At 40.6% G+C, this 20558-nt stretch overlaps 1 protein-coding gene across 12 annotated transcripts in view; it reads left to right on the plus strand.

Annotated features, from left to right (window-relative positions):
* Nucleotides 1-20558, plus strand: part of HERC1 (HECT and RLD domain containing E3 ubiquitin protein ligase family member 1) — a 110664-nt gene that overhangs the window by 60755 nt on the left and 29351 nt on the right. For 9 of the 12 annotated variants that reach the window (XM_065077001.1, XM_065077000.1, XM_065077003.1 and 6 more), the window contains exons 26-43: nucleotides 4826-5097; nucleotides 5262-5477; nucleotides 5563-5683; nucleotides 6633-6870; nucleotides 7827-8020; nucleotides 8636-8791; nucleotides 9026-9132; nucleotides 9372-9482; nucleotides 9564-9740; nucleotides 10712-10951; nucleotides 11149-11232; nucleotides 12315-12835; nucleotides 14412-15187; nucleotides 16218-16416; nucleotides 17342-17502; nucleotides 19035-19151; nucleotides 19319-19550; nucleotides 20210-20334. In XM_065077001.1, coding sequence (XP_064933073.1) covers nucleotides 4826-5097; nucleotides 5262-5477; nucleotides 5563-5683; nucleotides 6633-6870; nucleotides 7827-8020; nucleotides 8636-8791; nucleotides 9026-9132; nucleotides 9372-9482; nucleotides 9564-9740; nucleotides 10712-10951; nucleotides 11149-11232; nucleotides 12315-12835; nucleotides 14412-15187; nucleotides 16218-16416; nucleotides 17342-17502; nucleotides 19035-19151; nucleotides 19319-19550; nucleotides 20210-20334 — 4047 coding nt within the window. The remainder of the gene's footprint in view (nucleotides 1-4825; nucleotides 5098-5261; nucleotides 5478-5562; nucleotides 5684-6632; nucleotides 6871-7826; nucleotides 8021-8635; nucleotides 8792-9025; nucleotides 9133-9371; nucleotides 9483-9563; nucleotides 9741-10711; nucleotides 10952-11148; nucleotides 11233-12314; nucleotides 12836-14411; nucleotides 15188-16217; nucleotides 16417-17341; nucleotides 17503-19034; nucleotides 19152-19318; nucleotides 19551-20209; nucleotides 20335-20558) is intronic. The other 3 variants (XM_065077007.1, XM_065077004.1, XM_065077009.1) reach the window with 3 other exon arrangements.

Below are 20558 nucleotides of genomic sequence, written 5' to 3' on the forward strand. Positions count from 1 at the left end.
GACTTAGAGCAGAACTTCTCGAATTTTTATTGGATTGAATGTAGATTTGGCAGTGTTAGGTGCGAGTCTGGAGAACCACAGGAACCACTTCTCATTCTTTCAGTTGAAGTTTAGTGTTCAACAGATTCAATCACATTTCCTTTTACGTGTGGTTTTTAGAAGCTCTTAACTGCAGTTTGCAGCAGTCCCTTGAAAGTATTTGTTCTTTTAAGTGTGTTGCCATAAACTGTGTGAAGAAATATGAGAAGCAGAGCTGATTGGAAAGCAAGGTTATTTCCTGAAGAAATTTCCTTCTATCACCATTGTTTTAAGAAATTTCCATAAGATATGGGCATGAGCTTCCTCCCATCTCTTCTTAACAAGTTACCTAGAATTTAACCACACTACTTGTTACAGAACTGTGGCCACACATGATGTTTCCAGCGGAGGTTTTGTAGCGTTAATTTATGCCCAACTATACCCTCTGCACACATCCTTGAAAAGCTGTTAAAATAATGGCGTGCGTATAGGTTTTCAGTGAGTGGTTCTTTTATAACAGGCAAGTGAGTAATTCCCTCTGGAGTGGATTGCTTTATTTTAGTTTAGTTTCTGTTTATTAGATGCAGTAACTCCTTATTCAAAATTCAGATAGCAGTTCCCTAATAATGGAATCTCACTGTTGGTTGTAGTCTGATTTTTATGGTATGAAAGCTGTTCTTATTCATAAATTGCCGTATAGAAAACTAGCAGTAGAAAATCATCACGTACTCTAAGTTGTTTCTATGGTCTTGCAGATGAGTATGAAAGGAAAGCATTCTCTTTGTGTGTAATTAATGTCTTAGCCACTCAGTCCAATCTTTAATCTAATTGCCGTCTTCATTTGTTGTATCTGTTTGGAAACATGATGCATTATTCCTGCTTCAGCCCAGGGGTCCTTTGGGTATCCTTGATATTATTTAGTTATTTCTGAATTAGTAAACTTTCCTTCTATTCCTCCAGAAAAAGTTCTTTTCAGTACTTTTGCTGTAGGGGTGATGAGCACATAAATATTTTCCCCTCATAGAGCCCTTTGGGGGTTTTTGTTGCTTAGATTCGGCTTTTTCCATTTTGCAGATCCTGAGATTGTGCCTCAAAATGTACCTCTCCGTTACAGTACCTGGGGGATACTGTGTGCTGCATTAATAAAGAACGTGTAATTAGCAGGGCAACTGTAAGCATAGGTACAGACAGATAAACGAGAGTCCTCCGGTCTTGGATTTTCCTAACTTCACATAAAGTTTAGTTCAGTGAATTCTGGTGTGCTTGTGTGCGCTCTGGTATTTACTAACACAATTGAGCAACTCTGAAAAAAACAGCAACCTAAATGAAATCTAAATTAAGTTGAAATCATTTTGGGTGCCTGTAATAATGTGAGTTCTGCATTTTTAAATTGCAAGGTCGTGTTAGAGTAAGGGATGTAAACATGTCTTGGTGTTCGCATGTAATTGTGCTAAAGGGGATATATTTCTTTCCTGAAAAGAAGGTGGAGAATTTAGAAAGTCTGTTACCTAGGCTATACTAATTCAAAACAAGAGTAAATATTTTTTCCCCCCAAACTTTGCTGCTTGATGTATTGTTATATTGATTGAGATGAGACTGATGGTTTAAGTCTAAGTCAAAATAATACGAGGAAGAGATTTTAAGAATATGTTGCCTTGTGTTTCAAATGTCTGCTTTTGTCTTCCGATTCCTGTGTGGTGCAGTGTATTTACTGCTCTTTGGCCAGTTGAGCCCCAGAAAAAAGAAGAGCTTCAAGCAAGTAACTGATGGCATGTTTCTTTTTTTGTCTATAGCTTCCCTACATATTTTCTGTTTTTTGGAGTGTGTATTGCAGCTGTGCCACATTCATGTAGAAAACTCATTGTTACAAGCTGGCTTATAAGTACAAGTAAACTTTTTTTTGTACTGTGAGCTTAAAGCTTATTCTTATGTGCAACTATTCCTGTGATTGTAGAGGCTTATGGAAGTGCTAAGCTGCAATCAGTTCTGTGTGATTGGCGTTGCACAGAATCAAGCAAAGCTCTGATACGCAATCATACTTTTGATTCTTCAGTCGATATTTAACTCTTCAACAAAATAATTGCTTTATTTCAGATTTGTGTGCCCTAAATCTTAAATGTTTTTGGTTCTGAAGCATACTACTTTGACTTCTGCCATGTTTGTTTTTAAACTCTATACTTTTAGTTACAGCTTCTCCTGTTTTACATTTAATCTGTATCTCAAAATTGTTGGACTTTTCTCCTAATTTGGAACAAGTTTAAATTGTTCTTAATGTAATCATTCTTTCATTTAATACTAAAATGATTAGCGAAGACATTGCCTTTTTAAAATCTGAAACAGTTTAGGTTTTTTATGGTGGGGTCTTATAAGGTTTCTTGACTACCAGAACTAAATTTTCTTCCGTTCTGTTGATTCCTGAAAGGTCCCTAAAGCTTCTGATTGAAGGCGCTGGAATCGCTTTTTGCTCCTTTACAAACCCGTTGCTGTGTGCTGTGCTTCCCGTGGCCCAGCGCCAACTGGGGCAGGGGGAGCGGGGGGCGGCGGCGCTTTGGAAACTGCCAGGCGGGCAGCATCTTGTAGCCTGGGGCACGGTTCAGCTCTGCTTCCTGCAGGCGGTCGGGCTTCATTTCTCCCTTCACCATGCATCTACCCCAGTAGCCTAGCACCCTGTTATCCTGCTCTGTCCTGTTTAGCTTCTGTGTCTCACCTGCCATTTCAGCACATAACTTAGTTTTAAATAGAGAGCTTTAAGACAAGCTTTTTAAGAATTAATGCTAAATTTAGGGTATGGTGGTATCTGTCTTTACTTTTGTTTTAAATATTGTCACCAAGTATAAATTGTAAAATTGAATAAAGTGATTTCCTTAAATTCTTTCATGACAAAATAGGTAGTTCTGTCTAAACCAAGTAATACCGCTGTATTACATAAACCAGCACAAATTAGGAATTTGATTACACTTTGAAAAGGGGTGTTTAAACTTCATCTTTGCATTATTCAAAATAAATTTGCATGCCAAATTTTTGTCAACTGCCTAATAAGACCTGAGTAGTGTGATGGTTCTTTTTGAAGCCATTGCAGTCTGTTCAGTAGCAAGTGTAGGAATACCATGCAAATGCCTGAACACTATTTACAGAAAAGGAAATGGAATGTGAACAGGTTTTCGTAACTCATAGCCCTGACAACTACATGTATTGGCAACTGAGTGGACATTAACTACGTTACTTACACAGGAAAAGCAACATTTCACAGTATTTTGAATTTTTAAGTTGTGTGAAGGTACAAATTGTGACCTGCAGGAGCAGATTGACAGAATAATCACATTTTGCCTTTACTGCAGACAAGAACGGTGTAGAACAGTTGCCAGGAACACTGTTCTGAGTTCAAAACCTGACTTGTCTCCTTGTTGCGTGAGCAGCTGCAGTGAGAGCTGCTGTGGGTTGGCTGCGTTTACAGGAGGTCCTGGAACTGGCGTCCAGCAGTTGCCGTCGGAACTCGGCCTCACCGATGGGAGAGCTTTCAGCACATTCATTGCTATCAATTGGTGTGACTTTTTCCTGAAAACGGCTGTTTCACAACATTTGAGGCTGGCGCCCTGCAGATAGCTTTACAGAACTGACGTGTTACTGTAGATTTGTATGACTGCTGGGGTGTGATTCTCCAAATTATATCTGTAGCTCATTGTGCACAAGAGCCATTAATATTTCAAGATTCTATGTAGATTATTTAAGATAATTCAAACTAGAGTGTCAAAGTGAATTAAAACATACACTAGGTTTCTATATAGGTCTCCAGATGTCACTTACCTACATAGAGAGAAGGTTCTTTTCTGAAGGGTTTGCTCTCTCGCAATACCTTGCAGATCTCCAAGTCGGCAAACAGCATTTACAAAACCACTAACATATGGACTCTTGTGTTGTTATATATATTTAAGTGATGTGTATCGGTTGACTGCTGATGGAGGTGACTTCAGTGCCATTGCACTCTTTGTGCCAGGTGTAGAGTTCTAGCAAAACTCTTGTGGAAATGAGCTCAAATGCGTGGTGGTCAGTAAGTTGCAGTGCTGCAGGTTGGTGACTGAGGCTCCCGTGAAGGGCATTTATTAATGACGGCCAAGTTTCAGGTAGTGTAATGACAGGCTGATGTAATAGGAAATACTGGAAACTAGACTTGTCAGATTGCCAGATGGTGAAGATATAGATCTAATACATGCTGCAGATAGTACTTAATATACATGTATCTTCTTATCTTGAATCCTAACAAAGTAAGTGCTCTCTGTTAGTCTAAAATAGAAATTTTCTGTTCCCTTCTTCAATCATGAATTCCATAAATGTTTTCTACAAAATGACATTGTGCTTTTTCAAAACCGTAAAATATGTAGTGGCGTGATTAAAACCAAAAAAACATTCTTGTTTGGTGGTTAGACCTTAAAATAAATATCTAAAGTGCACAATTTATGTTGTAGCACATCTTTTCTTTACTGTTTTGTCATTTAGCTGCAAAGCATTTTTATTCAGTGTTCTGGCTTAAAGCTGAGCAGCTTGAGTGGCTTCTATCTTTTTGTTTTCTCCCTTGGCAGCACCTTGCAATACTGCTTAACACAATTAAAAGAAATACAACCTTTCCTTTAGGGAAATTGCTCTGAGTTTGAATCAAGTGTTTCGCTCTAAGCTGCTTAATGCATGGGATAAGTAACATAAATATCCATTTTCCACCTGTATGAACAGCAGCAGCTCAGTCTTTACCTACTGTCAAAATGTGTTACCTGACAAACTGAGATTTATGAAACTTCATTATGTACGTCTTTAGGAACAATACACAGTCAAGTGGATCCTTTAAGTGACTCCTGGGCTCGACTAAAACACAGCAGAGATTGGTTATACACGTCCTCCTACTCATTCGTCGAGTCTGATTTTGATCTCTCAAGATCCCTTGGAGTTCACACTTTGATAGAAAATGTTGTCAGCTTTGTAAGTGGAGATGTGGGGAACTCGCCGGGATTTAAGGAACCAGAGGAAAGTATGTCCACCAGTCCCCAGGCGTCAGTCATTGCAATGGAGCAGCAGCAGTTGAGGGCTGAGGTAAGTTTCAGTTGAACGCCTTTTCTTATTCTTCATGCATTCTGCTCATTCAAGAAAGCAGCTACCTCGTTTGTTCCCGCTTGTGGCTGAATATGATCTCATTCTAATTCCTGAGGATACTTGCTGCTTGCTTCACACCGTCTTTCACCTGCCTTCATTTTTAGCTTCGTCTGGAAGCACTTCATCAGATCTTAGTGCTTCTGTCGGGGATGGAGGAGAAAAGCAGTGTGCCGTTAATGGGGAGCCGTCAGGTACCCGGATTTCAGTCTTCTTCATTGCTTACTTCCGTCAGACTGCAGTTCCTTGCTGGCTGCTTTGGTCTGGGCACGGTAGGACACGCAGGTGCCAAAGGGGAGAGTGTCAGATTGCATCACTACCAGGTACGTACTTTAATAATCGCTGCTGTTTCAATAAGTGGGTGATAAAAATGTATCAGTCCTTATAACATTTATTTGTTTGGCCCAGGATGGTATCAGAGCAGCTAAGAGAAGTATTCAAATCGAAATCCAAGTGGCTGTGCACAAAATTTACCAGCAATTATCTGCTACATTAGAAAGGGCTCTGCAAGCTAATAAGCATCACATTGGTAAGTGAAAACCACATTTGCAAACTACATCCCCTGCTTATGTGTTTAACAAAGCAGACTTGGATATTAGTGACCAGGATTCACTGAACTATGTCTGACATCTTTCCCTAAGAGAGAGCAGCTTGTTAGCCTTTTTCTGCCTATATTTTCCTCAAGTGTTAGCCCTTCTTATTTTGACACTTGTAAGTGTTGTCAGCCTTTCTGTTTTGCCTCCCACGGTCTTCCACAGTCACCCATGTCTTTGGTGCTTCAAAATGATTTTTAGGTTTTTCAGGGTTAAGTAGTTTTCTCAAGCGACGAACAGTCTCCAATCTTATTTCTTTAATTCAAGTGAACTTTCTTTAAACCCAAAGCACAGGCTCTCTTGCCTGTTTTGGAAGCCCTTTCTCCCTGGCCTTCTGCACCCCAGCGTTGCTGTGGGCCTCTCTCCGTGAGGGACAGCGGGAGCTCTGCAGCTCTCTGTGCCGTCCTACACTCACGGGCTGGGAGCTTCAGCACAGCAGAGAGTGCTGGAGTTCCGTTTGTTGGGAGAGCCCGGTGGACAAACGCTCACACCGGAATTGTTTTGTTGTTTCATGTAAAGTGGAATTGAAAGAAATGTATTGACAGTCAGCTTGGAGCACAAGTAGAAAATGCAGTATTTCACCCAGTTACCCTTGACCTAGAGAGAAGACTCTGGTTTAGATTTCTCCTCAGAACATCCACATCACAAGCCAGATGTACGTTATTTTCTTCCATGAAAAACCGTGACATAGAGGCTGCAGTGAGTTAAAGGGAGCTGTGATGGTACATCAGAAAGACTAACTCAAAGCGTCTGACAGAGAAGGCAAACTCTTTACTTGAGAATTTAATTCATTACATTATTTTAAACCTAATCTGCTGTTCTTCAGTCTTACTGTTCTTACTCTGAACAGCTTACTAATGAAAACCAACTTCATTTTCCTCTTAGAAGCACAGCAGCGCCTTCTGTTGGTCACAGTCTTTGCTCTGAGTGTGCACTACCAGCCCGTTGACGTCTCTTTGGCCATTTCCACGGGGCTGCTGAACGTGCTGTCCCAGCTGTGTGGCACAGACACCCTGTTGGGGCAACCGCTGCAGCTGCTGCCCAAAACAGGCATTTCTCAGCTCAGCACAGCTTTGAAAGTCGCCAGCACCAGGCTCCTTCAGATCCTCGCCATCACCACGGGGTGAGTGTGGATTGCACCCTTGCTTTCAGGAAACTTCATTATTGAGCTTTTCAGCACCTTTAAAAATAACTTTTCTTTTGTGGGAGCTTTCCTTAGGCCGATAAATGTTGTTCAGAAGCATGTGAAGAGGAGGAGGCAAGTAGGCACATTATTCATAAGAAAGATGCATATAAGACTGATAAATGTTTTTAAGTTGCAAGTGAGGAGTTTGGACCAGAATAGCTAAACTTTATGCTCTGTAAACTCTGTGTTCAAGCATTCCCCATTTTTCTAGTTGGGCTTTGTGTCCAGATCTGTTGGGCTGGAATGTTGCTGAGTAAAAGTCGTTTGTGTAGAAGTCACACCAATAACATGGCAGGAGTTCTTCAGAGCAGGATGTTGTGCTTCTTTTCCGAATATAAAGTAATTTTCTGAGGAATACCGGCCTCTGCTAGACCAGGGAACTGCATCCAAATCCTGCCAACATGTAAATATTTAGTTTAACTCTGTAAAGAAAAAAGCAGCAGAGAAAGTGTCTTCTGTTTAGAGCAAGAGTATTATTTCATATTCAGTACATGGATCTTCATTTCAGTGTTCATACCACACATGGCATTTACTTGCCATAGCCATTATGTACCAGAAAACCAAAACCAAACCACAAACCCAACACGCTACCTTTGGAATTGCAGTGGGATTGTGCTTAATTGACTAAGTTGTTCTTTTTCCCCAAGGATGTTCTGGAAATGTATCATTTGATTCCAAAGATTGAGCAGTTTTAAAGTGTTTTAAAAATAGGGTTAAAATAAGAATAATCTGCAAGAATGAGGAAAAAGGGACCTGCTGCAAGAGGATGTGTGAGAATTAGTGCTGTGTTAGGCTCAGTTGTCGTTTGCACTGAGGTTGTGGTTGTTTCTTTATGTGATTGTTCCTTGAATCAGCTCTCAGGTATTTGTACTTTATCGTGTGTGTGTGCATAGAACCTACGCTGACAAGCTGAGCCCCAAGGTGGTCCAGTCGCTGCTGGATTTATTGTGCAGTCAGCTGAAGAACTTGTTATCACAAGCTGGCGTGATGCTGATGGCTTCCTTTGGAGAAGGGGAGGGTGAGGAAGATGACGCAGAATCAAAAAAGGCAGATTCAGCTGGGGAAAATGAGAAGAGAGACTTCAGAGGTAATTGTCTGGCATCATTTCTCTTACAGGTTTGGAATAGCAGAAAGCGTAACAACTCACTGAACGCTGAGGCCCTCGCCCACTCTACTGTATTTTGATTGTTGTTGGGTCGTTCTTAACTCTGTAGATCAGATTAAATAAAGTCATCACATCATTTTCTGCTCAGTTTGGATTTATATATACTTGATACATAAATCAATTTAAGGGCAGGAGCAGGCTGAGAATAAGAATTACTCCAGCTGGTTTGGATTTAGGAGGACAATACTGTTTTTATCAAAAAATGAGTTATTGGTAGTAGTGTTTTTTATAAATGTGGTCATAGGAATTTAATTACCTAAATTTCAAACTGCAAGTAAATATAACTTAATTCAGGAAGTTGTGTTTGCTTTGTATGATGCAGTTTTGTAGTCTGAGTGGGTGGGAAGAGGTTGACCCTACTTGTCATATTAAAAAATCTGCAACAAAAGATTTTCTGAAATATTTATGTTTTTACATAATTTGCAGTCCATTAATTAAAATTTTGAATTTCTTTGGAAGTTGTTGCCAGTAACAAGGACTGCTAATAACATTGTAATAATAAGGTCGTAAATCAAAACTTTTAATTTAACTTTGTAGCCGCCCTCCGAAAGCAACACGCAGCGGAATTGCACTTGGGAGACTTCCTCGTGTTCCTGCGTAGAGTTGTGTCTTCTAAAGCGATTCAGTCCAAAATGGCATCTCCCAAGTGGACAGAAGTACTTCTGAACATCGCTTCTCAGAAGTGTTGCTCAGGTAGGACCTTTTCACAGTGTGCTCGTGGTCACTTGCAGTTCCTGTGGGTGCAGTTCCTGACTACTGGCCCTGTTGGAACGTGTGTTATGTCATGAGCAGCTAAATCTCAGTTCAGTAGCTGTGCGCAAGCTCCACTTTGGAAAATTGTGCGCTGGGGGTGTGCAGCTGGCATTGGGGGTGCATTCCTGGTGCAGAAGTCACTTTGGGATTGCTAACACACTGTTCCATCTTTAGGAGTTCCCTTGGTTGGCAATTTGAGGACGAGACTTCTTGCACTTCATGTACTAGAAGCTGTATTGCCTGCTTGTGAATCTGGCGTTGAAGATGATCAAATGGCTCAGGTCTTTATATTTTGTTATATGCTTTTGCATCTGTTTCTTCAAAAAGTCATGTTAAACTTTTAAATGTTTCATGGTTTTGTTCTGAATTCAAATCAGGTGAGGCTCAGTGTAGATGTTTGCTTATCTAAGAGCACTAAATATGTTGACGCTTATACCTACAAACCAGTGTAAAACAATATAATTATTTGTTGTCCTCATTCTGGATGTAAAATGATCCGAATTGTTTTCTAACACACCAGGTGGTTGAACGATTGTTCTCCCTTCTGTCTGACTGCATGTGGGAGACTCCAATAGCTCAGGCTAAACACGCAATCCAGATAAAGGAGAAGGAACAAGAAATGAAGCTACAGGTAATGGTGCTTTTACTTTCTCTCTTGGCTGCACGCAGCTGAGTTACATTTACCACAAATACGTTCTCCTTTTTCTGCCAGAAGCAAGGGGAGTCTGAAGATGAAGATGAGAATCTTCCCATCCAGGAGGTGTCCTTTGACCCTGAGAAGGCTCAGTGCTGCATCGTGGAGAACGGGCAGATCCTGACTCATGGCAGCGGAGGGAAAGGATACGGGTTAGCGTCCACTGGAGTTACTTCGGGATGTTACCAGTGGAAGGTACGTTGTGTAAAAGTTTATTTCTTAACTTCTGCTACTTGTTTTGGAAACATACTATGATCCGTAAACAACAGCTACCTGTGATTTTTCCCTTATGGTGACATTCTTGCGTAAATGACATTTTAGGAGTGTTAGGTTTACGGTTGGACTCTACGATCTTAAGGCTCTTTTTGAACCTAAAGGATTCTGTGAATCCAACGTGAAGAGTTTGTGGCTGCTTTTGAGCATTGCCATTTGGGCATTTCAGTACCCAGACTGGAGGCTGCAAATAGGCGTTGCGTATTTGGAGCTGTGATGGTATAGTACTTGTCCCTGAGATCCATACTCAGCACAAATGTACATTGTCTTGCAAAAGTTACCTACTGAAATGTGTAGATTTTGAATTTTTTCTTTAGAAAAACACTTCACAAAACATTTTGTTTTCTTGCAAAAAGAGACATCAGCCTGTCTGAGTGACAAGACCGCCTCTTAATACCTCATCTGGAATGACTGTTTTAGGAAGACAGACACATACAGAGTTGAGGCTTTGTTAGTACCGTCTTTGAGTATAACGCTATTCCTCCTTTTTTTCACTTGAATCTGTGTACATCACTCACTGTGAACATGAGGAGCAAAACTTACTTGTTTCTGTAATATTATTTTTAGCACTTGTATTCTAACTTCAGTGTGTGTATGTTTTGAGTCCGGAAAAAAGCCAACAACTTCATATATTTCCATACAGTTTTCTTAACTATTAATGGTTTAAGTTTAAATGACTTGTTAATAACTATCCTTACACACCAAATGTCATTTTAGAGCTAGAGCATAATTTTAGCATATTAGCTTATTTATTGTTTATTTGTTAAAACTTCCAAGTAAACCAGTTTAAACTATACATAAATATGCATAAAGTAAATCTTCATTGCTTTATTGTGTTAAAATGTGTATTCTTAACTTCTTTCCCCATTTGTTTGTTTCCTTTTGCCTCCTAGTTCTACATTGTGAAGGAGAATCGGGGCAACGAAGGCACATGTGTAGGAGTTTCTCGCTGGCCAGTACATGATTTTAACCATCGCACCACCTCAGATATGTGGCTATATAGAGCCTATAGTGGAAACCTCTATCACAATGGAGAGCAGACTTTGACGTTGTCCAGCTTTACACAAGGAGATTTCATCACATGCGTATTAGATATGGAAGCAAGAACTATTTCCTTTGGTAAAAATGGAGAGGTATTTAACATTAATCGGTTCTTTTGGTGTTTTTTGCAACAGTAGTTTAGCATGGATGTTTTATATAAAGCTGAGACATGATACTTAAGACATGTGACAGTTTCAGTACGTACAAGGCTTATATTACACGTATAATTTTGTCACATTTCATATTTTTGCTTGTTAAGGTGTTCTATGTTTGTTTTTGTTTTAACTAGGAGCCAAAACTAGCTTTTGAAGATGTGGATGCAGCAGAATTATATCCTTGTGTTATGTTCTATAGCAGTAATCCAGGAGAAAAGGTAACTTGAATGTTTATTTGTATAGGCATACTGGTTTTGGCTGATGTAAAGTCAGTGTTCTTCGTAACAGTCTGTATGGTGCTATGGTTTGGATTTATGACCAAAGCAGTGTTGATAACGCCCAGTGTTTTAGCTGCTGCTGAGCAGTGTTTACGTGGCATCAAGGCCGTGTCCCTCCCAGCCGCACGCTGGGGTCGCAGGAGGCTGGGGAGGGGCGGCAGCCGTTCAGCTCACTTACAGTGACCAAAGGGGTTTTCCGTCTGGTGCAACGTCACGTACAGAATAAAACCGCAGGGAGTTCACCAGGGGTTTCTGTTGCTTGGGGTCTGTCTGGGCGTCAGTCAGCTGGTGGTGAGCGATTGCATTTTGCATTACTTGTTTTCCTTTGTTTTGTTTTATTTTGTTCCCCCCCCCCCCCTTTTTTTTTTCTTTTTCTCTCTTTTGTTTACAAAACTTTCTTTATCCCAACCCATGAGTTTTCTCACTTTTGCCCTTCTGATGCTTTTCCTCATCCTGCTGAGGAAGGTGATCGAGTGGCTGTGTGGGGCTTTGCTGCCTCACCAGGGTTAACCCTCAGCAACAGGTCTAAGTTTCTCCTTTCCCTTCTGTTCTCCATGTCAGTGTTATGGATGTTGGATTTTTGGGGGGCAGAGGGGTGGTAGCTAACAAGTGCTGAGAATGTCACTGATTATTCATTTTGGTTCATGATGTACATCGCACTACATTACTTGTGGACTAGCCAGACTTTTCATATATTCCTATATTGCGCAATCTATTGTAATTTAAAATGTATTTTAATGTTTAGAATTGATTTATAGACTTAATGTTTTACATACAAAATTGCATTCCCAAGAAACCAGGGAGAGTGTAGGATTAGGAATTCCAGGTGGTCGTATGTGAGAAACCATGAGTAGTTGTGATTTCAGCATCCTTGAGTTTGAAGGGATGCAGCTTTTGATCAGTGTTAAGGTGGATTTCCTGGGGAGCAAAAAAAAGAAAGCGCTAGTGATTTTTTCCATAAAATGAGTGTCTTCAGGTACATAGGGAAGATAACTTCTAAACTGTTCTCTTTAAACACTTAGGTGAAAATCTGCGACATGCAGATGCGTGGTACACCAAGAGATTTGCTGCCTGGTGACCCCATCTGCAGTCCCGTTGCCGCAGTGCTGGCAGAAGCCACTATCCAGCTCATCCGTATCCTTCATCGCACAGACCGCTGGACACACTGCATCAATAAAAAAATGATGGAAAGACTGAACAAAATCAAAACATGCCTTAAAGAAGCAGGCCAAAAGCTGAAGAAAAGTCGCTCAGTTCAAAGTCGAGAAGAGAATGAGGTGAGAGAGGAGAAAGAAAATAAAGAGGAAGAGAAAAACAAACACAGTCGGCACGGCCTGGCTGACCTTTCGGAGCTGCAGCTGAAGATGCTCTGTGTGGAAGTGTGGCCTGTTCTGGCGGTAATTGGTGGAGTCGATGCCGGTCTTAGAGTTGGAGGACGATGTGTGCACAAGCAAACGGGCCGTCATGCCACCTTGCTTGGAGTAGTGAAGGAGGGCAGCACATCTGCCAAGGTCCAGTGGGATGAAGCAGAGATTACTATCAGGTATGCTCCGATCCTACACCTTTCACAATCTAGCAGTGGTCTGTGCTCGGAAATAAATCTTCAGAAGTAACATACATTTTACACTAGAGTCGTGCTGATCAATTATTTTAAACTTAGACGTCAACATTTGTTTTTTTAAAACAAATAGTATGAGTAAATTTTTTATGCCCTGTAGTTATAAAATGCCTTGTATATCAAAAATATATTTGATAGTTTACAGTTGATGAGCATCATTAGACTTAGATTTGGCCTCTAGTTGGGATGTGACCAGCTTGCCAGTTTTCCTACATTGAAATGAGGATTGCGTAGTTTAGAATTGGTATGTGTGGGCTAACTAGAACATTGTTACTGTCTTAAGTTGCTACAGCTCCGTGGTTATGTCTGTAAAGAACACAGATTTTCACTGGGGCTCAGTGATGCTTTGGTAAATGGTGAAGCTGGTTCTGAAGAGAGACCTGGTTGGGTTTATCAGAGTTGAGGTGTCTTTGCTGCAGTGTCATTCGCTTCTTAGTGGACTGGGAATTGCTTTGCTCCATGGGGCTTGAGGAGTGGTTCAGGTCAGGAGATGGGAGGATTCTCTCTTCTTAATGGTAGGTTGATGGTGGTGTTCAAATTACTGCTGCCTCCAAGAGTCTTTGTTCGTTCTGACCTGCCCTAGAGAGCTAAAGGAATGCCCCTGTCTGAGATACTAACGCTCCAGAGCTCTTCTGCAGATGATGGTGAGAACTGGGGAGGAGCTGGAGGGAGCTGCTCCTGTTTCCACCCATCTTGCAGACGTGCCTTCAATGGGAAGGCACCTGGAAGGAAGCTCTGAACTGAAGCTCGGGGCTCCTCTGGGCTCGCTGGTGCTCTTGTCTGGAAAAGATTTGATTCACTAAATATCTTAAACTCCTTCTGGTTGTAGTTGAACCGTCATCTTCTAGAGGAACAGAAAATTACAGAAGATGATCACTGACTATAGATGGACAGATAGACTGACATATCTTATGTGTGTCTGTTGTGTTATCTGACCTGTCTGACTTTTTGAAGTCTCTGTCCTCTAAGGAAACCTGTCCTGACATAACCAGAGTTATAATAAGCCACGAGCAGTGTGCTGCTCGTGATGAACAGTTGAACAGGACTGTGAGGTCTATCAAAGCTTTTCCTTCATGTGCTAAAAGTTCAGGAGAGTTTTATTTGTAAGCTTGTATACCTGTTCACAAATTCAGCTCAGGTATGATTGTAAAATCTGGCTTAAGGTGGTTTTTCCTTAGTAGAAGTCTGTTACGTTTTTCTAAATAATATAGCAGAAACTTCAGTCAGCACAGAATCCATAGCTATGATGATGCTTCTGGGTTTTAATGCTTGTTGTTGAAAACCTGTACATGCTTTGTTGCCTTTTGCCTTTGCTCTGATACCACGTCTCCCCATTTTCTGTTCATAACCTCATTTTCCCATTTACATTTAATTTTTGCAATTGGTTTGCTTATTTTATTAAATATATTTTACATCTTACTTTGCCTACATTATTTCCTGTACTTTCCTCCTGTCTCTCCCTCACTTGCTTTTTCCTGTGTCATTCTGATCTTTATTAAAGCTTCCCAACTTTTTGGTCGCCTAGTGATACTCCATTGTATAATCTGGAGCCCTGTGAACCGCTGCCTTTTGATGTGGCAAGATTTCGTGGACTGACAGCTACTGTGCTGCTGGACCTTACCTATCTGACTGGTATTCATGAAGATATGGGAAGGCAAAGCACCAAGAGGCATGAGAAGAAACACAGACACGAATCTGAAGAGAAAGGGGAAATGGACCAGAAAACGGAGGGTGATGCTGGATCAGATACACGAGTAGGACAAAGTGCTGATGATAACAAAGGACATGGCGCTACAAGCTCTAAGTCAGAAAATGAAATTGCTTCCTTTTCTTTAGAAGCATCAACACTAGGTATGGAATCCCAACACCAACCTGCTGAAGGAAGAAAGAAGAATCACGAACATTCTCCAAGAAATCATGATATAGTGCAGTCAGAAATCAGAGCAGTACAGCTGTCTTACCTTTATCTCGGTGCTATGAAGTCACTCAGTGTTCTCCTCAGTTGTAGTAAATATGCTGAACTATTGTTGATACCAAAAGTCCTGGCAGAAAACGGTCACAACTCGGATTGCGCGAGTTCTCCGGTAGTTCACGAGGACGTCGAGATGCGCGCCGCCCTGCAGTTCCTGATGCGGCACATGGTGAAACGGGCGGTCATGCGCTCGCCCATCAAAAGAGCTCTGGGACTGGCAGATCTGGAACGAGCACAAGCCATGATCTACAAATTAGTGGTTCATGGGCTGCTGGAGGATCAGTTTGGTGCCAGACTTAAACAAGGTACGTGTTCAAAATTATGGAGGTATCGTGCTTAGTTATTTTTTTATTTCTCTTAAAATTAGTAGTAACAATAATACAAGTAGCACAGTCTTCTAGTTTTATAGTGGTTATACTTTGGAGGAATCTTAATTGGACAAAGAAGTTTTACAAAGATGTTTTGCTGTTTTTAGATATAATACCGACTTTTTTGCCTTTTTCCCAATTTCCTATTTTAATAAAAAGCAAATGCATATCAGTCAATCAGAAGCATAAGTTTCTCATTTGTTTTTAATACTTTTTAAAATAAAATGAGCAGTTCTGTGTGTACATGTCAGAAGGATTTGGATGTGACACAAATATCATCAAGTTCACTGCTGTTAGATGTGATTGTGTGCAGTCATGTTAACAGGTGATGCTGAGCGTGTGTGTGTCTGTGTGTTCAGGGTGTCAGGAGCCTGTGTTTCTGTCTGTGAAAATCTCTAGATCAGCTGCAAGGCTTTGATTTTGAAATACTGTTTTCTGAGGGTTTTTTTTCAGAGTTATTTGGCATTGCACTAACAGAAGCTGAAAAGAAAATGCTTTTTCCTTCTTAAAAATACATTTATTACAGTTTTAATCTTCAGGGAAACCATTTAAATCAATTTAAACAAAAAGAATCTAAAATATTAAAGCTAATTACTGCACTATCTGGTTCTTTGCTGTCTTGAGGACGACTTCTAAACCAACCAAGAAAACCCTTCAAAAATCGGTTACACAGCTGAGTTCAAAATAGCTTTATAGTTAGTCAGTTCTATTTCCATATCTGACACCTCTTTCCCTTTTGCCTAAGAGAATAATCCTAGCTGTCAGAATTATAAATCTAACCCTCTAAATCTAAATATCATGACATCTAACCAAGTAAATGGCTTCTATTTTCATCGGGAAAGACTTGTTTAGTATTTACCTCGTATCGATATGACAACAGTAAGAGCCAGTAGACTGATTTCTTCAGCTCCTCTTTTGCTCTACACAATGATACTGATGTTCCTGTAATGTCCTTTTTCTGTTGCAGACGTAGATCAACAAGCAGAAGAAGGTGACCAGGCGCAGCAAGCCCAGACCCCGGTTACAACCAGCCCTTCTGCCTCCAGCACGACGTCTTTCATGAGCAGCTCTCTGGAGGACACGACCACTGCTACCACCCCGGTCACGGACACCGAAACGGTCCCAGCTTCGGAATCGCCTGGTGTGATGCCTCTCAGTCTGCTTAGGTAAAAAAGCTTTATTGTCAGCATGTGTGACTTTGTGGGTGTAGGGAACCAGTTGTGTAGTTTATATGTCTAAGCCCTTGAAGATGCTGGTATTTGTGTTTCCCAGCAGGCACCGCCTCTGCAGAACACAGGATTTAATTTGTTACCTTGCCTTACAGAACAAGTGTTACTAGAAATAAAAAGCCCTTAAGCTTTTCATATAACTGTATATATATATATATATGTAACATCTGAATTCTTCAAGACAGGAGAAAATACCTTCCTTATGTTGTCCTTGAGTTCTCGTATTTAAACTAAAAATGTCTGAAATTCTGTAGTTTTAACAAATAGTTGCTGATTCTCAGACTAGAGTAGATCTTAGTTTGTAGGTGACATCCTGCAAGGTAAAACCTCGGTTCATCCTACCCTCACATACTGAAATGGAAGATACAGCTGGTTAAACTGCAGAGGCTATTTCTGACATAGAAGAAAACCTGTTTTACGTTCGATAGAGTCCTGTTCTAAGTTTATTAATTCTGTTGATGTATCTGACCTCCGTTCTTAGAGCTTTTGCAGATATAATTTGACAAAAGCCAGAACGATGTCCTGCTACCGGGACAGTGAAAGTAAAATACTCCTCTGATTTATTAGTCGGGCTGAGTTCTGAACAAAGCAGGGAAATGGTTAGTGTTTCCTTCTCTTTCATCTCCTAGGACAGCTTTTGGTCTAGGAGGGTTTTTTAGGTGCGTGCTTAGAACTGAAGTTCCCAAGCAGAGGTGGTAGGAATGAGCTGTTCCAGCAGGGTTTTCCTGCCCACCCCAGTGTCTGTGTTGCGTTGTACCCTTACAAAACTCAGTGTGTACACTCTAATTAGGTGTTTTCCTTGTGTCAGGCCGTTTTCAGCGTAGCTCTTTTTAATATAAATGTATTTTGTTCTTTTTTAAAGGCAAATGTTCTCCAGCTATCCAACTACAACTGTACTTCCAGCAAGACGTGCTCAGACTCCTCCCATATCTTCGTTACCAACATCTCCTTCAGATGAAGTTGGAAGGAGACAAAGTTTGACTTCTCCTGATTCCCAGTCGGCTCGGCCGGCCAATCGTACAGGTAAACGTGTAGGCCACGTAAATAGCAACGTGGACAAGTTAGGAAATTTGTAGAAGTTTAGTGTAGTGTTTTTAAGATGTTGAAAACCAACAGGATTTCTTTTTAATGCAAACTAACATGCAAAGCGTTGTTGGAAACCTTTTAATGGCTGTCCTAAGAAAAAACACTGTAGATTGTCTGGCTATAGACTTCCTCAAGCAAATGAAATTAGCTTTTAAAAGCTGTGGAATGGATTACAAACTACATGTACATAACGAGAATGCAGTGTAATTGGTAATTACTTAAAAATGTTAATCCGATTTGGGTTTGTTTCCTTAGGTGTGTGTCACTATTTAGTGCACTCAGTTTCTGGCTTTTGTTAGACCATATACTGTGCAGAAAACAAGAATTGGTGTATTTTATGATACATACACCAGTGTAGCTCATTCCAGTTAATCTTGTTTAATGAGATGGAAAGGGCTGTCCAGCCTTCCTGGGCTCCTCATGTGGAGGTAATGGGAGGCTTCTGTTCGAGGAAGTTTTATCCCTGCCTGCACCATACTGCTCAAAACAGACACTTGCTCCATTCCAGCATACGCAGCTAGGAGCCGAGCAAACTGTTGCGTGAGAGTCTTGAGCTTCTAACGAGCACAAATTAGTGTTGTGATGCAAAGGAGATAATGCTAAAAAGAAAAATAGAAGTCCGTATGTTTTGTATGAAACGAGTAGAAGAGACTGGGTTAGAGTGTATTCTCCAGATTTCATTCTCAGTGCTGAGAAACAAAGTCCATGCTTTAAAATTCCTGACTGATACAACTTCTTATTCTTGCCTTATGTCCACGCTGTTAGTTGGGTCTTTTAGCTGTTTCACTGGTTGCATAGCAACATGTCTGCCTAGTTTAATCCTTTTTTTTTTCCTAAGATGACTTGATGCTGGTCACAATACTGTCTGTACAACAGGGTTTGTTAGAACATTGTCGGTGCCTTCATTGATCAGACCTCACTTTTATGGCATGATAAGGAAACTGTGCTGTTTTGGTCAGTAACCGACCTTTTCAGAGTCCCTTGAAAGACTCTTTGCACAGAAATACAGCTGTCGTCTGCAAACAGACATTCCAGATATGGCCCCAGCTTAGTTGAGGCCTCTTTCTGTACCTTAAGAGGAACGTGCATTGGTGGAATCTCAAAACATTTGGGAATTTTGATGATTTGGACAAGGATAACTTTAGCGAGTTTACCTAAATATAAATCAAATGGCTAAATCGATGCAGTTTTAAATAGAAATCAACTTCTTAGAAATACCTTAAAAGAAATAGCTCATTGAATATCATCACTACTTGATTAAACAGAAGCTTACATTGTCTATATCTTATCAATAAAAATGAACACTGTCTGGTTTAATTCAGAAAGTGTCTCGCTTTGTGGAAAGTATTGGAAAATTGTTAAGGGCAATTACTCCCTCATTTGAATCTAAAATATCGAAGTAAGGTCTAGTAAAGTAACACGAAAGAAGGATTTCTGCACTTTACATTGAACGTTTTCTGTCTTTCAAGCTTTGTCCGATCCAAGCAGCCGACTTTCAACATCCCCCCCTCCTCCTGCCATTGCTGTTCCCTTGTTAGAAATGGGGTTCTCCCTCAGACAAATTGCAAAGGCCATGGAAGCTACAGGTAAGCGATAATATCAGTCTAAACTGAAAAATCAGATAAATATGAAACACTTCTTTTCCACTGGAATACTTAATCTGTACGTTCTATAACCATTAATGGAAAAAAATACTTTTTTTCCCCTCATTAGTGATGTAATACAGTTGTGAAGGGTGATTTTCTGCTTTCAGGTGCCAGAGGAGAAGCAGATGCGCAGAACATCACGGTGCTGGCCATGTGGATGATCGAGCACCCTGGAAACGAGGACGATGAAGAGCCCCAGTCAGAAGGGACAGCAGATTCACGGCATGGGACAATAGTCTCTGGAAGCGGTGGAAAGTCCAGTGATTATTGTTATTTGCAGTCACCGGGTGACATCCCTTCTGCCGATGCCACTGAAATGGAGGAAGGCTTTAGCGAAAGGTAACATGTAATTTTCTTCTAGTTGCTTGTAATCTGCTACTGAAACTGGAAATCTCTCCAGTTCTTTGTTGCTGACAGAACATTTCTTTGTAATGACACTTTTGAATTTGGTTACCGCATTTTTCTACATTTTTCTTTATAAATGAATTCTTGGTTTGAACTGAAGTTTCCTTTCTCAGTCACCTTCACAACCTTAGATCTAAACTATCAATTAAGCGAGGAGGAGAGGGACTGTTTTTCTTTTGGTTTGTTTTTAATCCTAAAAGTAGTGGTTGAGTAATTCGAATTCCTGTTTTGCGAAAGAGGAAATGACTGAGGTAGCAACAACAGAAAGGTTCATTTGAAAAAGGAGAAGAAACCTAGTTCAAGCTGTAGTTAACATAGGCAGCATAAAATGAGTGCTCTCCCAACATTTCTGCAGTGCTTAGGCGCTATGGAAGCATTGAATAGGTGTTGACATTGCTGCATCTCATTTGTTTGAGGTTAATCTTGCGGGCAAAAAGACAGTAAATATGTGCTGCAGTGGAATTCCAAATTCTTTTTTTTTTCTTCCGTGAAAGAAAAATACCAATAAATACGATCTTATTCTTTTTCCTTACTTACTGTATGTGGCTTTCACAACTTGGTTTGATTTACCTGTAAATTACCAATTCTTGTAGCCCTGATAACATGGATCACGTGGATAATGCGGCTTCTGCAAGCGGACCTCCTTGTAGAAGTCGATCAGCTGTCACCAGAAGGCACAAATTTGATTTAGCTGCCCGAACATTGCTGGCACGTGCTGGTAAGGACATGGAGAGACTTTCCGGGAAGAGGATGGGGATTAGTGCTTGGCATGAGAGTCACAAAACTCTTCCTCAAATGTGTATCCGTGTGTATTTAACTGAAGTGTTCTCTGTGGTAATAAGTAGCTTATGTTTAGCAGAAGAGTTAAAGCAAAAGGAGCTGAAAGTGCAGTCATCCTAATTACATGCAAAATAAAAGTACTACTTTCCTTTTTTTTCTCAC

This window comes from Columba livia, chromosome 11, assembly GCF_036013475.1.
Source record: "Columba livia isolate bColLiv1 breed racing homer chromosome 11, bColLiv1.pat.W.v2, whole genome shotgun sequence".
Taxonomy (NCBI): domain Eukaryota; kingdom Metazoa; phylum Chordata; class Aves; order Columbiformes; family Columbidae; genus Columba; species Columba livia.